Source organism: Aureobasidium subglaciale (genome assembly GCF_000721755.1).
Source record: "Aureobasidium subglaciale EXF-2481 unplaced genomic scaffold scaffold_15, whole genome shotgun sequence".
In the NCBI taxonomy this organism is placed as follows: domain Eukaryota; kingdom Fungi; phylum Ascomycota; class Dothideomycetes; order Dothideales; family Saccotheciaceae; genus Aureobasidium; species Aureobasidium subglaciale.
Window position 1 is genome coordinate 344,596 of NW_013566980.1, and position 18,568 is coordinate 363,163.

The 18,568-nt window shown below is 52.8% G+C and overlaps 6 protein-coding genes across 6 annotated transcripts; 4 read left to right on the forward strand and 2 right to left on the reverse strand.

Moving 5' to 3' along the window:
- Window positions 1–156: 156 nt before the first annotated feature.
- On the forward strand, window positions 157–5,555 carry AUEXF2481DRAFT_6427 (uncharacterized protein; the record flags this gene model as incomplete). The annotated part of the gene is made up of 3 exons (XM_013486762.1): window positions 157–233; window positions 293–4,666; window positions 4,718–5,555. 3 exons carry the CDS (start codon window positions 157–159, stop codon window positions 5,553–5,555), a joined length of 5,289 nt encoding a protein of 1,762 aa, XP_013342216.1.
- Window positions 5,556–6,172: 617 nt separating this feature from the next.
- AUEXF2481DRAFT_30928 (uncharacterized protein) lies at window positions 6,173–8,065 on the reverse strand (the record flags this gene model as incomplete). Its single annotated transcript, XM_013486829.1, has 3 exons — window positions 6,173–6,232; window positions 6,294–8,007; window positions 8,058–8,065. 3 exons carry the CDS (start codon window positions 8,063–8,065, stop codon window positions 6,173–6,175), a joined length of 1,782 nt encoding a protein of 593 aa, XP_013342283.1.
- Window positions 8,066–8,230: 165 nt separating this feature from the next.
- On the reverse strand, window positions 8,231–9,920 carry AUEXF2481DRAFT_308134 (uncharacterized protein). Its single transcript, XM_013486971.1, has 5 exons — window positions 9,553–9,920; window positions 8,807–9,504; window positions 8,632–8,750; window positions 8,541–8,586; window positions 8,231–8,486 (listed from the first exon to the last, which is right to left on the reverse strand). The coding sequence occupies exons 1-5, from the start codon at window positions 9,704–9,706 to the stop codon at window positions 8,430–8,432; spliced, it is 1,074 nt and encodes a 357-aa protein (XP_013342425.1). The 5' UTR covers window positions 9,707–9,920; the 3' UTR covers window positions 8,231–8,429.
- A 451-nt stretch (window positions 9,921–10,371) lies between these two features.
- AUEXF2481DRAFT_41585 (uncharacterized protein) lies at window positions 10,372–11,216 on the forward strand. Its single transcript, XM_013486884.1, has 3 exons — window positions 10,372–10,764; window positions 10,817–10,945; window positions 10,999–11,216. Exons 1-3 carry the CDS (start codon window positions 10,589–10,591, stop codon window positions 11,087–11,089), a joined length of 396 nt encoding a protein of 131 aa, XP_013342338.1. The 5' UTR covers window positions 10,372–10,588; the 3' UTR covers window positions 11,090–11,216.
- A 468-nt stretch (window positions 11,217–11,684) lies between these two features.
- Window positions 11,685–13,668, forward strand: AUEXF2481DRAFT_47469 (uncharacterized protein; the record flags this gene model as incomplete). The annotated part of the gene is made up of 4 exons (XM_013486902.1): window positions 11,685–11,907; window positions 11,962–13,236; window positions 13,294–13,469; window positions 13,576–13,668. 4 exons carry the CDS (start codon window positions 11,685–11,687, stop codon window positions 13,666–13,668), a joined length of 1,767 nt encoding a protein of 588 aa, XP_013342356.1.
- Window positions 13,669–16,375: 2,707 nt separating this feature from the next.
- AUEXF2481DRAFT_6430 (uncharacterized protein) lies at window positions 16,376–17,500 on the forward strand (the record flags this gene model as incomplete). Its single annotated transcript, XM_013486763.1, has 2 exons — window positions 16,376–16,754; window positions 16,809–17,500. 2 exons carry the CDS (start codon window positions 16,376–16,378, stop codon window positions 17,498–17,500), a joined length of 1,071 nt encoding a protein of 356 aa, XP_013342217.1.
- Between the last annotated feature and the right edge of the window lie 1,068 nt (window positions 17,501–18,568).

The window sequence follows — 18,568 nt, forward strand, 5'->3', positions numbered from 1 at the left end:
TGACATGGAATATCGCATGTGCACCCTCACATGCTCGACGAGAAAGACGACACTCTTCGGACGTTTCCCTAGGCCTTCTGAAAAGGATTGAACAAGAACGAGCATCAAGCGAAGCATTACTAGAGCAAGCGACGGCCTCCAACCCATGCCGCCGCCATGGCCGAGGAAGAGCTGCAGGCCAAACTGCGCGAGCTGGACCATGAGCTAGAGGAGGGCGACATTACAAAGAAAGGGTTCGCGCCCGCCCATGCCGTGCAGCTCCGTCGGCGCTCCAACCACTGACCCGCGACAGGTACGAAAAGCGCCGGACGCTCCTGCTGTCGCACTTCTATGGACACGGCGAGCTGGACGCCCTGTCGTCGGCCGGCCATTCGCGTACTGCCTCGCTGGCGAACACGTCGGCCGGCCCCTACGTCGCCGACGACAGCCTCAGCAATGCCCCGACTGCTGTTGAACGCACCGCCTCGGCCTTCCAAGGCCGCTCCACGCCCGCCAGCATGTACGGCTCCGACTATGCCTTCAATCCAGACCCTCAGTACAACCATCTGCTCTCTCACCCTCAGCGCCAGCAACAATCGCCCGATGTACAGAGCCGTCTCAGCACTATGCTCGACTCGCAGCAGGGCTTTTTCGACGACTTCGCCGGCCAGCAGATGCAGGACCACGCTCGCGAGGAGAGCTACGGCGGCCCTCAGCGCTATTCCATGGGCGAAGCCTTCTCGCCCACCGCAAACATCCCCCCTCCGTTGATGTCTTCGTCCGACATCGATCCATCCGCCCCGATCCACCAGCTGCCTCTGGAACCGCGAGAGGTGCCTTTTGCCGTATACGACCCCCATAACAAGTCCGTCCCCATGTCCAACTTCGACAACATTGGCGCCGTCCTCCGTCACCGTGCTAGGTCAAATGGCCGCCAGCCTGCATACTGGGTCCTGGATTCAAGAGGCAAAGAGACTGCTTCCATCACCTGGGAGAAGCTAGCCAGTAGGGCAGAGAAGGTCGCCCAAGTTATCCGTGACAAGAGCAACCTGTACCGCGGTGATCGTGTCGCCCTGGTATACCGTGACACTGAGGTCATTGACTTCGCTGTTGCCCTTATGGGCTGCTTCATCGCTGGTGTCGTTGCTGTACCCATAAACAATGTCGACGACTATCAAAAGCTCGGCCTGCTTCTCACTACAACCCAGGCACATCTCGCCCTGACTACCGACAACAATCTTAAAGCTTTCCATCGCGATATCAGCCAACAGCGCTTGAAGTGGCCTTCTGGCGTTGAGTGGTGGAAGACCAACGAATTTGGGAGCTACCATCCAAAGAAGAAGGACGATACTCCGCCTTTGCAGGTGCCAGATCTCGCTTATATAGAGTTTTCTCGCGCTCCTACTGGCGATTTACGCGGTGTCGTCCTGAGCCATCGCACTATCATGCACCAGATGGCCTGTGTCAGCGCCATTGTGTCTACTATTCCCACCAGTGATCCCGACTCGGGCTTTAGAGCCCCTCCGGGGACAAAAACAGAGACCATCTTGTCTTACCTCGATCCTAGAGAGGGTGTGGGCCTGATCCTCGGCGTACTATTCGGTGTTTATGGTGGTCATACGACCGTCTGGCTGGAAGCCAAAACTGTGGATACCCCTGGAATGTACGCGCATTTGATTACCAAGTATAGGTCCACCATCATGGTTGCCGATTATCCTGGTCTGAAACGAACTGCCTACAATTATCAACAGGATCCAATGGCCACGAGGAACTTCAAGAAGAATGCAGAGCCCAACTTCTCGACAGTCAAGATCTGCTTGATTGACACCATCACTGTGGACAGCGAATTTCACGAAATTCTGGCAGATCGTTGGTTCAGACCGATGCGCAATCCCCGCGCCAGGGAACTGGTCGCTCCTATGCTTTGCTTGCCTGAGCACGGAGGCATGATTGTATCCGTCAGGGACTGGCTTGGTGGAGAAGAGAGGATGGGATGTCTCTTAAGCATAGATGACGCCGAGCACGATCTCAAGGACGATGGAACTGCGAGTCAAGGAAACTCGAACAACTATTCCAGTCTGCTGGGTAGTGTAGGGGGTACCACCGCCAAGAAAGGTCAAAAGAATAGCCGTAACGAGCTGAGTGAGGTGTTGCTCGATAAGGAAGCTCTCAAAACGAACGAGATCGTTGTTCTGGCCATGGGCGAGGATGCCAGGAGAAGAGCCAACGAGCCTGGGACTGTCAGAGCAGGTGCATTTGGGTATCCCATTCCGGACGCGACACTTGCCCTAGTTGACCCTGAGACTGGTCTGCTTTGCTCGCCTTTCACAATCGGCGAAATCTGGGTGGACTCTCCATCCCTTTCAGGAGGCTTCTGGGCCCTTCCAAGACACACGGAAAGTATTTTCCACGCCAGACCCTACCGCTTTGTTGAGGGCAGTCCTACTCCAGTCCTGGTCGAACCTGAGTTTCTGCGTACTGGACTCCTGGGATGTGTTATCGAAGGCAAAGTGTATGTGCTCGGCCTCTACGAGGATCGTATAAGGCAGCGAGTAGAGTGGGTGGAGAATGGCGTGCATGAGCATGAGCATCGATACTTCTTCGTCCAGCACCTGGTCACAAGCATCATGAAGACTGTGCCGAAGATTTTCGATTGCTCTGCGTTTGACGCACATGTGAATGGTGAATATCTCCCATTCGTGCTTTTGGAGTCTCAAGCTGCCTCTACAGCTCCGACCACTGCTGGCGGACCACCAAGACAACTAGACATTCCCTTCCTGGACTCGCTTACTGAGCGCGTCATGGAAGTGCTTTATCAGGAACATCACCTGCGAGTATACTGTGTCATGTTGACAGCTCCAAATACCCTGCCGCGTGTTGTCAAGAACGGCAGAAGAGACATTGGAAACATGCTGTGCAGGAAAGACTTTGACAACGGAGCTCTGCAGTGCGTGTACGTTAAATTTGGCGTCGAGAGGGCTGTACAGAATTTACCATTGGGAGACGACCCGGCCGGTGGCATATGGTCGCCTCTAGCCTCGCAGGCGAGACAAGACCTACTAATGTTGCAAGACAAGCAATATTCCGGCGTTGATCACCGCGAGGTCGTGATTGATGACAGAACCTCGACTCCCTTGAATCAGTTCTCTAACATCCATGATCTGATGCAGTGGCGTGTTTCGCGACAAGCTGAAGAACTCGCCTATTGTACCATTGATGGTCGTGGACGGGAAGGTAAAGGCGTCAACTGGAAAAAATTCGACCTCAAGGTTGCAGGCGTTGCTGCGTACCTGAAGAACAAGGTCAAGGTCAAGCCTGGCGACCACTTGTTGCTCATGTACACTCATTCGGAGGACTTCGTTTATGCCATGCATGCTTGTTTCTGTCTAGGTGTGGTGGCTGTTCCTATGGCACCTATCGATTCTAACAGACTGCACGAGGATGCGCCTGCATTGCTTCACGTCATCGCCGATTTCCGCATCAAAGCGCTTGTCGTCAACGCCGATGTCGATTCTCTGCTAAGGCAAAAGGCTGTTTCGCAGCATCTTAAACAATCCGCACTCATTCTCAAGGTCAACCTGCCCAACATCTACAACACTTCCAAGCCGCCAAAACAGTCTCATGGATGTCGCGATCTAGGCTTTACCATGCGACCGGCATGGGTAGCGCAAGGCTTCCCTGCTCTTATCTGGACATACTGGACGCCAGACCAGCGAAGGATAGCCGTACAACTCGGCCACGACACTATTATGGCATTGTGCAAAGTGCAGAAGGAAACCTGCCAAATGACATCTACTCGTCCAGTTCTGGGCTGCGTCAGATCCACCATGGGTATCGGTTTCTTGCATACCTGCTTGATGGGTATCTTTTTGGCCGCACCAACATACCTGGTCTCGCCAGTCGACTTTGCTGCAAACCCCAGCATCTTGTTCCAGATATTGTCGCGCTACAAGATCAAGGATACTTATGCGACATCACAAATGCTTGATCACGCCATGGCTCACAACGCCGGAAAGTCGACCTCCCTCCTCGAGCTGAAGAATCTCATGATTGCCACAGATCAGAGACCTCGCGCAGATGTTTACAGCAAAGTTCGCGTAGCCTTTTCTCAAGCGGCGCTTGATAGGACTGCTATTAACACCATATACAGTCATGTGCTGAACCCGATGGTTGCAAGTCGTAGCTACATGTGCATAGAACCCATCGAGTTGTATCTTGATACCAACGCACTTCGCCGAGGATTGGTGGCTCCTGTCGATCCGGACACGGAGCCATTTGCCCTACTCGTCCAGGACTCGGGTATGGTACCCGTTAGCACGCAAATCAGTATCGTTAATCCAGAGACCAACCGTCTGTGTTTGGCAGGCGAGTACGGTGAGATTTGGGTGCAAAGCGAAGCTTCCGCTTACTCATTCTACGGATCGAAGGATGCGTTCGATGCCGAACGCTTCAACGGCCGTACAGTGGATGGTGATCCTGGTGTGAGATACATGCGCACTGGAGATCTTGGCTTCCTGCACAGTGTCAGTAGGCCCATCGGACCTGGTGGCAACATGGTCGAAATGCAGGTCTTGTTCGTCCTTGGTGGAATTGGTGAGACTTTCGAGGTTAATGGTCTCCAACACTTCCCCATGGATGTCGAAGCCAGTGTAGAGAGATGTCACCGTGCTCTTGTCTCTGGTGGATGGTATGTGGTATCAATCTATCTCTAACAATCAACATACTAACTTTTGAATAGCGCAATTTTCCAAGCCGGCTCACTCCTGGTCCTCATCGCCGAGTCTCGCACCCGTGCCTTCCTCGCGTCGATAGTACCAATGATCGTGAACACGGTACTGAACGAGCACCAGCTTGTGCTTGACATTGTTGCCTTTGTCCAAAAGGGTGACTTCCCCCGATCAAGACTTGGCGAAAAGCAGCGAGGCAAGATCTTGGCCAGCTGGGTCTCTCGCAAGATGCGCACGATAGCTCAGTTTAGTATCCGCGATCCTGACGCAGAGGGAAGCGTGGGTACAGCGGTGCCAAATGAAGGTGCGACTGATAGACGCAGCAGCGTACAGTCGGGTAATGCGGGCGCTGGCGCCTTCAGAGGAGGGCCCGGCAGTATTAACCGCGCTCCCGGTACAGCAGGCAGTTCGTTGCGTCATGTCGAAAGCATCTCACAACTGCCATTGGCCGAAGAACCACATGCGTATGACATGCCAAGCATGCCGCAGCAGCTCTACACGGACGAGCTGCCACGACCATCAGCAGAGTTCTTGCGCAATAACGACCATACACCCACAAACGAGCGACCGAACCACCTCGCGCTGAACACCACACTCGATTATTCTCCCGTAGAAGGTAACATGATCTACGGCTTTTCTGACGAGCAAGACTTTGCAAGCGCGGCGCCCGAGCAATTCCAACCACCACCTCGATCGGAGTTCAGAGGCAATTACAGCGAAGAGCCCGACTCGCCAGTAGATGTACCGGTGCAGTCGGGCGGACTGAGGATCGCTAATCGCACCAGCATCGACAGTGATGAAGACTGGTCACAAGATGCAATGAGGCATTTGAACTTGAATGCGAGTTAGAAGAACTATTTTCCAATTCTTGACCTTGTAAAAGACTGTACTTTCGGCCTTTTAAGAGAACATTGGGATGTATGAAGTCGCTTTTTAGGATGAGGGAATGTCTTCACAAGAAATGCCAGGAGAGATTAGATCGTATGATTAGTGTCCCTCCATGTGGACGGGAATGACGAGATAGCATTACATGTGCATAACATAGATATCACTTCTATCATTGACCTTTGTGTTGTCTAGTTCTCGGGTCCTGCGACTGAAATGACTTGACCGTCGTCTGATCTTATGTGCTCTAGCCTGAAGAAGAGCAGCAATCGAGTTGACAATTGGCCGTAGAGCAGACATTCGGCGAGTGATCATTCTGGTAGCTACAAATAGCGTTATACGACTTGTGGGAGAAAGTTTTTGATTGATGTGAATAGAAGGCAATTTTTCCCAGATCCTGGGGACGACCAAATGAACAAGCTAGGTATTTTGAGGCAGTAAAATGAAATAAAATGACGGGACATCACACGTGTAGAAAGAGCTCGACGTCGAAAAATCGTCGAGTCTACTTCCTATTAAGCTTTTCCGTTCTCGAACTTCGTCTGGAGATCCGCAATGGAGTCGGATGCACCGTCTCGCTCCTACGAGTCAAGCTTGGGCTCGGCAGAAGGAGTCGGGGTACCAGGCCTGCTTGACAAGAACTGTGCAAATGACGAGTCAGATTACAAAGGACAAAGCCGAGATGATAATTTATTGACTTACCGAGGAAGCGGCGGATAGGAGGGCAGTGAGGGTAGCTTGTACGACATCCTGGTGTATACCGACACCCCAGACCTTGTTTGAGCCAGTGGAGCACTCGATGAATGTGGCGGCCTTGACGTCGCTACCTCGACCAATAGCGTGCTCCTTGTAGTCGTCCACGTCGAGATGGATATTGAGGGACTTGAGAGCATTGGCAAGAGATGAAACGGCACCGTTGCCAACACCCTGGAGACGGTGCTCCTTACCGTCGACCTCGATGACACCGTCGAAGCGACGCTTCAGGTCCTTGTTGGAAGCAGTCTTTCCGTCGGTGGGAGCGGCGGGTGCAGAGCGGTCGGTGGTAATATCGTAGTCGATGAGATGGAAACGCGGGTTCTTCTCGAGATGATAGGCGTTGACAAAGAGATTTTTGATCTCGGTGGGTTGTAGCTCGCGACCCAGAGCATCCGTTTCCTTCTGTACAATCTTGCTGAAGGCGACTTGGAGGCCGCGAGGCATGTCGAGCTCGAGTGTACGCTGGATGATCCAAGCAACACCACCCTTGCCCGACTGGCTGTTGACACGGATGATTGCCTCGTAGGTACGACCAATGTCCTGAGGGTCGAGAGGAAGGTATGGGATCCTCCAGGGCTCGTCGTCATTGTTGCCGTTTTGTTCGCGCAGGCGGAAGCCCTTCTTGATGGCGTCTTGGTGACTGCCTGAGAAAGCACAGACGACAAGTTGACCGCCGTAGGGGGCTCTGGGGTGGACAGGGATCTTGTTGCTCTTCTCGACAACGTCAATGACCGAGTTGATGTCACTGAAGTCGATGTTGGGCGGGACGCCTTGAGTGTACAAGTTCAAAGCAAGTGTCACGAGGTCGACGTTTCCGGTTCTCTCACCATTGCCAAACAGAGTGCCCTCGACACGGTCAGCGCCTGCCATTTGAGCGAGCTCGGCAGCGGCGACGGCGCAGCCTCTGTCGTTGTGTGGGTGGAGCGAGACACAGATCTTCTCGCGCTCTGAGATGTTGCGACAGAAGTACTCGATCTGGTCGGCATAGACGTTGGGGGTCGACATTTCGACCGTGGCAGGCAGGTTGAAGATGATTGGCTTCTCCTCGCTCGGCTCCCAGGCGGCCTTGACGGCCTCGCAGACTTCGAGGACAAAGTCGGGGCTCGAGTCGGAGAAGGTCTCGGGCGAGAACTCGTAGGACCACTCGGTGTCTTTCTGCGAGGGGTCGTCCTTTGTGATGCTGCGGGCGTATTTTGTGCACTCGACGGCGAGGGCTTTGGACTGGTCGTTGTTCATGTTGAAGACGATCTGCTGGAAGCACGGGCTGGTGGCCAGGTACAAGTGGAGGATGGCCTTTTTGGCGCCCTTGAGCGAGTCGACGGTCCGGCGGATGAGCTCCTTGCGGCATGGTGAGAGGACCTGGAGCGCGACGTCGTCGGGCACGATGCCGGGCGTGGTGACGAGGCGGCGCGTGAATTCAAAGTCCGTGTCGGAGGCCGAGGGGAACGAGACCTCGATCTCCTTGTAGCCAAGCTTGACGAGCATCTGGAAGTATCGCCATTTCTGCTCGCCGTCCATGGGGTCGACCAAGCTCTGGTTGCCGTCGCGGAGGTCGGTCGAGAGCCATCGCGGCGCCTTGTCGATCGTCTTGGACGGCCATTGGCGGTTGGGCAGATCAAGAGGTTGGAACTTTGGATATTTCTTCCATGGTTCCTTGAGCCTGTGGCTTTGGTCAGCTACAGCAAAACACGGCGCTTGGCTTTTGCATACATGGGCATGGTGAAGGATGTTCGAAGAGCTGCTGTCGGGACAGAGCGATGGCAGACTAAGTGGTTGGCTCAGAGTAGCGTCGGGACAGGTGCATTTAACAAAGGGCAATAGAGTCACCTAGGTACTGTTATGCAGACTGCAATTGCTGAGTGACAGCATCACGCCGACATCGTGACTGTTGGTCTGTGAAAAAATGGGCCGGGCCCTATGACGCCGGCCGAAAACCGCTGCTACCCCGCCATTCGCTCGCAACAGACTCCAAAACTCCACGCCCTATAGGCTATGTGCCCTTACCCTCTACCACGCCCTAGCCATCCGCTCTTCCTGACCACGCCCTATCACGCCTTTGACTCACACTCCCACAGGTCCTTGTCACAGTTTGCTCGACACATCCGCCTTGCTCTTACTTTCCTTTAGTCGGACCACGCCCTAGACTCACTCGTCAGCCTGGCCCGCGTGCTTTGCACCACTTTGTTCACTTACCTCTTGGACGCATGTTGCAACCAATTCGCCGTCTTTGGTGAACATCCTGCTTCTCTTTAGCTTTTGCTTGCTTCATCGAGTCCCCACTTACCTCTGAAGCACCAATCCTCTGCCGTCTCCTGCCCATGGGCTTTCCATTTCTGTAAACATCCACTCGTCTGCCCTGAAATTGCGAGGCGAGTGGAAGTAGATGGTGTGGTCCAGACTGACCTGTTGCACTCATCAGTCTCCCTTGCCGCCATGGTCACAAGCACCGCCCTACTTACCATCATGCCCACCTCTGGCCGTCTCTGTTCTTCGCTGTTGATGTCCTTCATGTTTCGTATTGCCATTATGACATCTTCGTCCATTCCTTGCATTCTCCGCAGAGTGTCGTCGTCCATGTCACGAAGCTTCTCGAGCACCGAACTGTCGATTGTCGATTTCCCATCCTTGTCCGATGTCGAGAACCTCCACAGTCGGTGCACTCTTGACACTGTGCCTATGAAATAGCTATCGCTCATGTATGCCAGAGCAGAAAGATGTGCCTGGTGTCCTCCGCTGGGGCTGATCTTGCCCCTAGCCCTGATCCATTGTCGTGTCTTCTTGTCTTGTGGCCGACCCGATTCATGGTTGAGGATGTGGATGCGTTGGCTTTGGAAAGGACTGTTGTCTTGCTGCGGAATGTCCAGGTCTTCCGACGGCCCAGGTACAGTGGGCATGTCGACTGCATGTTCGACACGCTCAGCACCTCCGCTGTTCTCTCGGACGAACGACATGGTCGTCGTGAAGATGGGGCGTCCCCGCTGTCGTGCTTGAACGGTCCGTGTAGCGAAGCTGCGCCCGTCTCTTACTTTCTCGACGTGATACATGATTGGGATTTCGGCGTTGCCGGCAAGCACAAAGTAGCAGTGCATGCTGTGGACGCTAAAGTCGTCGCGGACTGTTCGTTGGGCTGCCGCCAGGCATTGCGCAATCACGGCACCTATGAATCATAAGAGATCGAAACTTGCACTTAGCCATCTGTGCGTACCTCCGTATATTCCTCGAGCGCCGGGAGGATGCCACAATGGACGTGTGTTAGTGAAGATGCCAGGGTCGATGTCTGTCAGCTGCTTGAGCTCAAGCACACTCTCGATTGGAGATTTGCTGGCATCCGCAGGCGGTGGCTTGATCAGAGTCGCCATGGTGGGTGATTTGCTACTTGTCGAGGCAGATTCGTTGTTGTTGTTGTTGTTGTTGTCGACGACGTCCTTCCTACACTCTCGTTTCCATGTTTCATCTTGCTATCGAGCCTCGGTTGTTTCGGAGCCTCGGCCCGGCTCGCTGCTAAGCACGTCGCATGTGATGCTCTCTATCATATTCATATGGTCTCTACTATCACCTGCTATGCTTTCTGCATCGGTGCGAGCACCCCCAAACGAGGTTCTCTGACGGATCGACCGGACGCAACATCTGCGTTTGGCCATGGAAAATAATGGGCAATCCGCGTGGTCGCAAAAAGTCCCGATGCGGCACAAATCACGTCGCGTCGCGAACGCGTCATATTTGAAGCCATGGACTTCATCCTCTTCACATGAATTCCTTTCTTCCGCTCTACAAGACACAAAAGGGGCTCAGTCATGGACGTGTGAGTAGTTTGTCATGTTGCAGAAAGTGTGCTCGATCTGTGATCCTATCCATGTGGTGCTTTTCCAAGCTCCTACAATGCCAGAGATGACATGGTGTTGCAAGCTCTCGAGGTGAGATATGAGCTTTGTTACCATGACCATCGCTCGTATGAGAGTCTTTTCGCTAAGTACAATTGGTCTGTACGCGTTTAAGGCTCCATGTTTGGTGAGACAGCTGCAGGGCACCTGCCTGCCAAGTTGCATGTACAAGTGACAGCTGCCTGACAAACAACACCGTCCTTTGAGTGAAGAAGGTCCTCGTTGGCTCACTCTCACTTCCAACATGCTATAAGAACCCGCTCCGTCCATTTTACACACTCTTCTCTCCCTCCCTCCCACCCTCCCTCCAGACACAAAGACAATCACAACAACAATCCTAACCACTCCAGCTAAAACAACATGTCGAACATCGGTAACGTCCTTGGTGGCCACAAGGCTAACCTCAGCAACCCCAACACTTCCGAGGAATCCAAGCAGCACTCTCTCGAAGTCATCGAGAAGGAGCTCGGCACTGAGTCTAGCTCTGACGTTGGTGCTACTGCTCACAACGACGACGGCAAGAACCCCGTGCGAGTGTACGTGGAGTCACTTCCGTATATCCATTACATCTATACTGATTCCCTACAGCGCTGCTGGTCTCAAGGCTGCTCTTCACAATCCCAACGTCTCTGATGAAGCCAAGGAGAATGTCTCGCACCATCTCGCCGACATCACTTCCACCTCTCAGACTGACGATGGCAAGAATTCCACCAGAGTGTAAGCCGAGCGCGAGCCAATGATCTTGGCGATTCTCTACTGAACAAACTTAGTGCCGCTGGCCTCAAGGCTGCCCTTCACAACGACAGCGTCTCTGACGAGGCCAAGGAGCACGTCAAGGAGCGTCTTGCCGACATGAAGTAGCTGATACCGAGCATTTCGAGCAATTCGCCTGGCCCGTCTTGATCCAACACAATGCAAAAAACCGGGGTATGGGCTACTTCAAGTTCGATACCAGCTCCACTAAGCTTGGTCTCAACGATAATAGCAAGGAGAAATAAGATACCGCATTAAAACTTCCAGTCGAACTTCGTGACGCTTGTGTATGCACACACTGCCAAGGCACTGGGACATGACAACTTTTCCACAGCAGCCGTCCAGAGCGAATGTGATGTAAAAAAAATCATAGACGCATACTAAACTGGCTTATCTATTGCTTTGAACTTATCGGACGCTCCTATAAGATGTTTTTTACACTTCACTGTCTTGTTCATATTTTATTCAGCTTGGTGTTTGTATGACCCTGTCTAAAAGTGTAAATAGCGGAGGTCGGCCAAGTCGACCGCTGATTGGCCAGAAATCGCTTCGCGCATAATCCGCTCGTCATGCTGCGTGACTGCCTCCGTTTCACCGAATCGTCGTCCCCTCCTCGAAGAGTCGTTCAACCTCTACTCTTTGCCTCGAAGCATCCAAGGAGCTCGGCAAGATGCTTTCCAAGAGCATTGCTCGCGTCGAAAGCATGCAGCAGCTAGGCCGAACGGCTGCAAAAGCACCACGCGCAGCTAGACGAGTAGGGAATCGAGGCTATGCCTCGGAAAGCGAAGGCAAGTCCTTCAAGGGTCAGTTGTATGATAGTACTGCCCAAAGGCTACAGAGAGAACGGGCTGACCAGCTTCGGTTCGCCGAAGCCCGAGCTGCTCAGAAGGGCTCTGGAGGGTCACCTGTCTGGATGGTGCCACTCGGTATATTCTGGTCCAAATCCCATTGACGAGACACAAAATGCTTACTCTTGCTAGTCCTACTGACTGGTGCTCTCGGCGGTTATATCGCTGGCCAACAGGCTCCAGCTGACCCTGCTCCGAACTCAACACTGCCGCTCACGGCCGCCCGTCCCCCAAAGCATAACATTGCTCCAACCAATCTTGAAGCAGCATGGACCGACTTCCGCGACATCGTTGGACAGGAGAACATTTCAACAGAGGCCTCGGATCTTACCTCTCACGCAGGCTCTGAATGGAGCTCTTATCCTGCCCTCCCCGGGGATCAGCCCTTCTGCGTCGTCAGGCCTGCATCGACCGAACAAGTGAGCGAGATAATGAAAGTTTGCCATCGTCGACGTATTCCGGTTACTCCGTACTCAGGTGGAACGAGCCTGGAAGGCCATTTTGCTTCTACAAGAGGTGGGGTATGCATCGACTTCAGCCGCATGGACAAAATCTTGAAGCTGAACAAGGATGATCTGGACATAATCGTGCAACCCGCTGTTGGGTGGGAAAATCTGAACGAAGAACTCGCCGACCATAACCTATTTTTTCCTCCAGACCCGGGCCCAGGTGCCATGATTGGTGGCATGGTGGGTACAGGATGTAGCGGCACAAATGCTTATCGCTACGGTACTATGAAGGATTGGGTTCTCAGCCTTACCGTTGTTCTCGCAGATGGAACTATCGTCAAGACCAAGCAGCGTCCTAGGAAGTCTTCCGCCGGCTATGATTTGACCCGCATGTTCATTGGAAGCGAAGGCACGCTTGGATTGGTCACCGAGGCGACGTTGAAGGTTACCGTCAAGCCTCAGAATACCAGCGTTGCCGTTTGTACTTTTGCGTCAGTCAGAGAAGCGGCCAATGCTGTGTTCAAAGTCGTAGGAGAAGGCGTGCCTATTGCGGCAATTGAATTGCTGGACGACGTTCAGATGCGATGCATCAACGACGCTGGACAGACCTCACGATCGTGGAAGGAGGCTCCAACCCTGTTTTTCAAGTTCAGCGGAACTGCCACCGGTGTCAAGGAGCATATCGCCCTTGTCCAAAAGATTGCTAAGTCCTCAGGCAGCAAGACGTTTGAGTTCGCGAGGAACCAGGACGAGGCACTAGAGCTTTGGAGTGCTAGAAAGGAAGCTCTTTGGAGCGTCATGGCGAAGAAGCAGAACGACGGCGACCATGTCTGGACTACGGACGTGGCAGTGCCCATCTCGCGCTTACCAGATATTGTCGAGGAGACTAAGGAAGCCATCGCGAAGAGCGGCTTGACAGGAGCTATCGTTGGACATGTTGGTGACGGCAATTTCCATGGTGAGCGGTCTTTCATCTAATGCAAACAACAACACAATCCGTGACTGACACATACAGCAATCATCCTCTACAACGACAAGGAGCACAGTCTTGCAGAAGATTTAGTCCATCGTATGGTCAAACGCGCCATCGAGATGGAAGGTACAGCTACTGGCGAGCATGGCGTCGGCATGGTCAAGAGAGATTATCTCGAGCATGAGGTTGGACGCAGCGCTGTCGATTTGATGAGAAAGGTAAGTTTTGAACGCACGATGTTCGATGCCCTAAGGCGGACCAGAACCTCAAGTCGTCGCATGATTACTTCTGTTGTTACTGCGTAGCTGACACATGCGGACACAGATGAAGCTTGCTCTTGACCCTCTTTGTTTACTCAATTGCGACAAAGTCGTCCGGGTACAACAGCCTAAGGCTGGTGAGGTGCAGGAGTGGTAGAGATTGACACGAGAGACTGCTAGCAGATGCCATCTAGTGCCTCAACAGCAAAAGCAACGAGGATCCAAATGTCTGAAAATGTCAGCGTATGTGGTCATAAGCCATGATTGCGCGACCGCATTGGGACATCAAATTTTGAAGGCGGTATGCATCGGTAGTTTGGGGTCGAGGACAGACCACGGAAGAGCACAGGACGCTCCACCTACTGTGGTCTGTCAGTTCTGCGCGACTCAATTGCGAGCCTTCTCCGTCCCGCGGAACATTTGATCCGAGTCGTACGTGATTGGGCATACAAGCAAATGTTAGACTTGGCGCAACAACCCCTCCCAGCCCCCTTTGCTTCGGCTTTGGAAGGGCATCATCATCATTCCGACACACATCCTAGCGTCTGCCAGTGCCGATTTCGGCTCCTACATGGATAGGTAGTTACTAAATAAGGAAGCGTTACAATTGCGTGCTGCAGCCGAGGAACTTCCTTCTCGTCCCGTCTGAGTGTACTTGTAGAGACCTTGAAAATCGTAGGGGCTGTCATGGACATCACAATGACCTCAACCGTACCTCAAGGCGGCGACTGTGATCTATGCATCGTGAAGCATCAAAGTTCGAGGTGGGGAAAACATACGCTGCCTATTGCTTCTTCAGCATTTCTGGCGAACTCTGATAGAGATATTTTCCCTGTAGTCCGTGAGCAGCCGCTTCCTGCCGCCCGTCTTCCATCTCCAGAGTTTAGATGTCATGCTGCATGGAACATTTCGGATTCTAACTCGGACAGTGGACCGATGGAATGTTTGAGGAGTAAGAAGCAAAAACCTTAATTCGAGTCAGAATGCACGACTCGTACAGAACGCTTCTCCATGTGCTCTCTGGGGTCCGTAGAACGTTGCCCTTTTTTGCATCTGTTGATCCTGCCGCATCGCAGATGCTGGTTACCTTGTACGTACGATTCTACGCGCCGCTTGGCTGGGCACCGGTCGTGCCAGCAAAGACCTCCCGAGCTCAGAAATGCAAGCCACCTACGCTCGATCAAGGAGCAGGTATCTGGACGCCAAGCCACATTCGACGAAAGACCCCGGTCCCGCCGGTGTCCAGGCTTTGTATGATGACCACTGGCTAGCAGCGAAGACCTTCGTTACGTGATTGCCTTACCAGATCCTTTTTCTAGCCAGACATGGAAGTCTGTCCGTACGTGTTGACGAAACACTCCTCTGCAGCATGAGTTGTATTGCTTTCCAATGCGATTCCAGAGGGTGCGGCTCTTCCGGTATAGCGGCGGCATGTAGATCCTTCTTTTGTACGAGCACCCGAGTGGGCTGGCTCATTTCTTTCCTCAGCTCAATTCGATCACCGTCATTGCTAACACCAAGCTAGTCATCTCAAGGCGACCGGAATGGGCTAAAAAGTACAGAACAAAGTTCGTTAAACAAGCCTTCAGTGTGTCAGAGAATCCTTCATGTTCCAGCTCGACACCATCGTGAGGCTACACTCCATAGAAGAACTCTATCACTCAATTTCGGGATTAAAGGTGGACGTTTTGCACCAAGATACTTACAGCGCGAGAATCCGTCGGGTGCCACGTTTCGAGGCACCCAACCTAAATTTTCGATGGCCAACCCTTGTCCCAAAGGGCTAATTGGGGTGTGGTCCGGAGGGAACAGCGAGAGGGAAACAGAGAGCAAGCTGTTATGCCCTTCGGGTCGTCATATCAAGGTGGCATGGCGTAAACGTACGAAGGGACGGGTGGTCAACGCAATCGTAGAGTCTGAAACGACGCTGCAAAGTCATTTCGCCCATTACACCCCCAGCCACATGAGTCGAAGTCGACATGACAGTCTGGCAATCTGGTACAGATTCGCTCAGATACAAGGCAGCAAGGCAGCAGATTCTACACGTGGCAGTTGCTTCGGTTCAAGCCTAATCAGGAGCCGGACGTGGAAAATAATAGCCAACAGTAACATGCAACCGCGTGCGCGGCGTGGCGTCAAGGCGGTGATCTGCCGCGGTGGAGGTCTTTTCTAGCAGCAGCCACCAGAGTTGCTCCTCGGTCTACCATTGGCGGGTGTGGTTCTCTACCCAGTCTAACGCCAGTCTGTGCAGCACTTATCTCACGCGTGCGCGCGCAACACTTGGTCCATTATTCCCGCCAGGTCTAACAGTCACCCAGAAAATTTCTTCCTGCCTTCCACGCAGGGTTCGGAAGCCGCTAACGTGCAGACTAAAAGTTCTTTCGTCATGTACGGTGCGGCTGCGGTGTGTGCATCTCTGACCAGATCTCAAGCTATCCAGCCATGGTTCAGTGATTGTGAGTCCGTGTCCAATGTTTCTAAAAGGCCCATCGTTCGCTGTCTGCAAAGACCCAAGATTGCAACATTAGGGCGAGACTGCTTCTCACATTGACTCTTCTATTCCTCATCATCTTTCGTCGTTATATTTGATCTTGCCCACCTACCCCATCCAATCTGTTACCGATCTTCACACTGTCGTGCACCATCACCCAGCTCGACTCGAGTTGAACCACGTCTCTGCTCCTTGACCTCATTGGCTCATTCCCCTTGGCGATCTTCACCAGCCACCACCCTTGAGTGTTCGACACTTGATATATTATCTCGTTTTTTTGACTGGCCTTGGCTTTTCAGAAACACATCATACACTTAGTGTTGTTCCTTTCTTCACGACTCACGTCCAGCCGCGCGCGAGATCACTTTTCATCATGAATCAGGATACATCATCGAGCTCTCGTCAAAGCCCTAGTGGTACTATGCACAGCTCAGACTCGGGAAGCCAGTCCAAGCCTACCTCAAAGCGGGCTTCGAGAGCCGGTACACGTAGCGTGTCCACGCTTTCGGCTGCGCAACTTGAAAGGAAACGCGCAAACGACAGAGAAGCACAGAGAGCCATTCGTCAAAGAACAAAGGATCATATCGAGAATCTCGAGCGACGAATCAGCGAATTGACTGGCACTCAAGAAGGCCGCGAGAAGTTGTATTTGACTACACAGCAACGGAACCGTGAGCTCGAGGAGGAGAACGCATACCTCAGAAGCAGGCTCTCCGGAGAAACTTTTACCATCAATGTAAATGAGAACGATGGTAAGAGTGCCCAACCTCTGCTCAGAACGGCCGATACTAACATTAGCGTCGTAGATAAAGCACCACCACAGTACAGCGTCTCTGCTCCTGATTCTTCGCCTCGGGCTCACCTGAGCGCAGGCGTGAACATTGCTAGACCCTCGTCTTCAGCCACGAGTAGAGGCATTGCTCAACCAGCGGAAGCATGGAGACAGCACAATCAGTATAGTCCTGGAAGCGCTCCAGCTTCCGCACCATTCATGTCCGAGGGGGCACAGCAGACTGCTGGTCAGAGTGCTGCGTCATGGAGAGCTCAGGACGTTCCCACCGCCCCTTCATATGGCTATCAAGTCCGTCAGAACGACCGACCGACAAGCTATTCGTCCCCAGCACACCCAATGAGTTACCCAGGTCATCCACAAACGGCACAGTTCCAGCACGCGATCACCGCTCAAGCACCAACACCTGCTTTCCACAATGGTGGCATCAATACTCACCCCGACTTTCAAGGAATGCCTCAATACGCTGCCTCATCAACACCTTCATACCATGAGCAGCAAGGTCACGCCAGCTTTGTTTCCGGAGCACCGCCTGTCGCATCAACCACTGCAGACTTCCATGGCGCACCCCGCAGCCTAGCCCCTCCAACTTACAATTCGAACGCCGGATCTGCCCACTTCATGCCCGGCCAACCTCAGCAGGCCCACAGTCAACCCATGGCGTATCGCGAGGGCACTTCCCAGCAAACCTACGGCTATGATGCATGACGATCTACTTCAATTTGAACTTGACATGACTCATCTGACACCTCAATCCGGAGTTGCTCTACAGACTCGTCCTAGGCTGAACAACGGTTAACGGTCTCGGAGAAGACGTCCGATTCCACCGAGCCGTTGGAGCTGCTAATTAAAGACATTTGCGACAATCAGCATGTGTTTCCACACTTGACAGGAAGTGCAAAATTCGAGCGTTGTATCCCGCCGAACCGAGTCAAAGATGGACTTGATGATATGCCTAACGGTTATGTAACTAAGACCGCTCGATGCGATCTTATATGACGATATGCAAACAAGAGACCCACAAGCTAGCTAGTGCAAGCTTGATGCTCGAGACCGAGAGAGTGTGAATAGTTGTATCATGAACATACAGACATTTGCTTAGGACGCACCGTTTTCAGTGAAAATGAACTCATGCTGATGTCTTCAATCATTGACCGACTGTTTGGACGCCTGACTATCAGATCACTGGCAAGACCAGAAGCGCATCATACATCACATAGAGCTAAGATGGCCAACATCGGTGATTCGGACCAGATCCGAAACGAAAAGATGCTCAAGCAAGGATTGAGACCAGCCCGCTACGTCTCGGTCCGCGAACCGAACATTTTTGCTTCGTCCACGTAGCTAGCTACTCGCGCACTGCGCGTGCACCTGTCCTGGCATTGACCGACACTCTGACTCGGTATGAATGCTTGCGACGCCGGCTGACACAAAGCGAGAGTGGTGGGCCAGCGGACCGGAGAACGACTCACATGGAACCCCTGGGGGCACACGACAGATGTTATCGTTGTCCGAGCAGTTTGGAAAAACCCATGACAGATTGAGTTGCAAGTGGAACAGGTTTTGTGAAGTAGTAAAATACTGGGGAGCAAATACATGAAACCTCCTCTCTCGATTCCATTCCTCGAAGGAATTATCTCGTTCAGCACCCGTTTTCCGTGTTACATTATGCATGGTCTTTCTAATGCGTGATTACCACCGAGTGTTCAGCCTGCAGATACGACACGATCATTCTGCTGTTTCTCTACTTGCTACTGAATCGAAGGCTAAGAGGGC

What these genes read in the sequence shown, in the direction of transcription:
- AUEXF2481DRAFT_308134 (XM_013486971.1), bottom strand. Translation starts at nt 9,706, where the DNA reads ATGGCGACTCTGATCAAGCCACCGCCTGCGGATGCCAGCAAATCTCCA. An exon ending in CGCTCGAGGAATATACGGAG is followed by an intron (nt 9,505 to 9,552) that starts GTACGCACAGAT and finishes TATGATTCATAG; the next exon opens with GTGCCGTGATTGCGCAATGC. An exon ending in AGAGGATTGGTGCTTCAGAG is followed by an intron (nt 8,587 to 8,631) that starts GTAAGTGGGGAC and finishes AAAGAGAAGCAG; the next exon opens with GATGTTCACCAAAGACGGCG.
- AUEXF2481DRAFT_41585 (XM_013486884.1), top strand. Translation starts at nt 10,589, where the DNA reads ATGTCGAACATCGGTAACGTCCTTGGTGGCCACAAGGCTAACCTCAGC. An exon ending in GGCAAGAACCCCGTGCGAGT is followed by an intron (nt 10,765 to 10,816) that starts GTACGTGGAGTC and finishes GATTCCCTACAG; the next exon opens with CGCTGCTGGTCTCAAGGCTG. An exon ending in GGCAAGAATTCCACCAGAGT is followed by an intron (nt 10,946 to 10,998) that starts GTAAGCCGAGCG and finishes GAACAAACTTAG; the next exon opens with TGCCGCTGGCCTCAAGGCTG.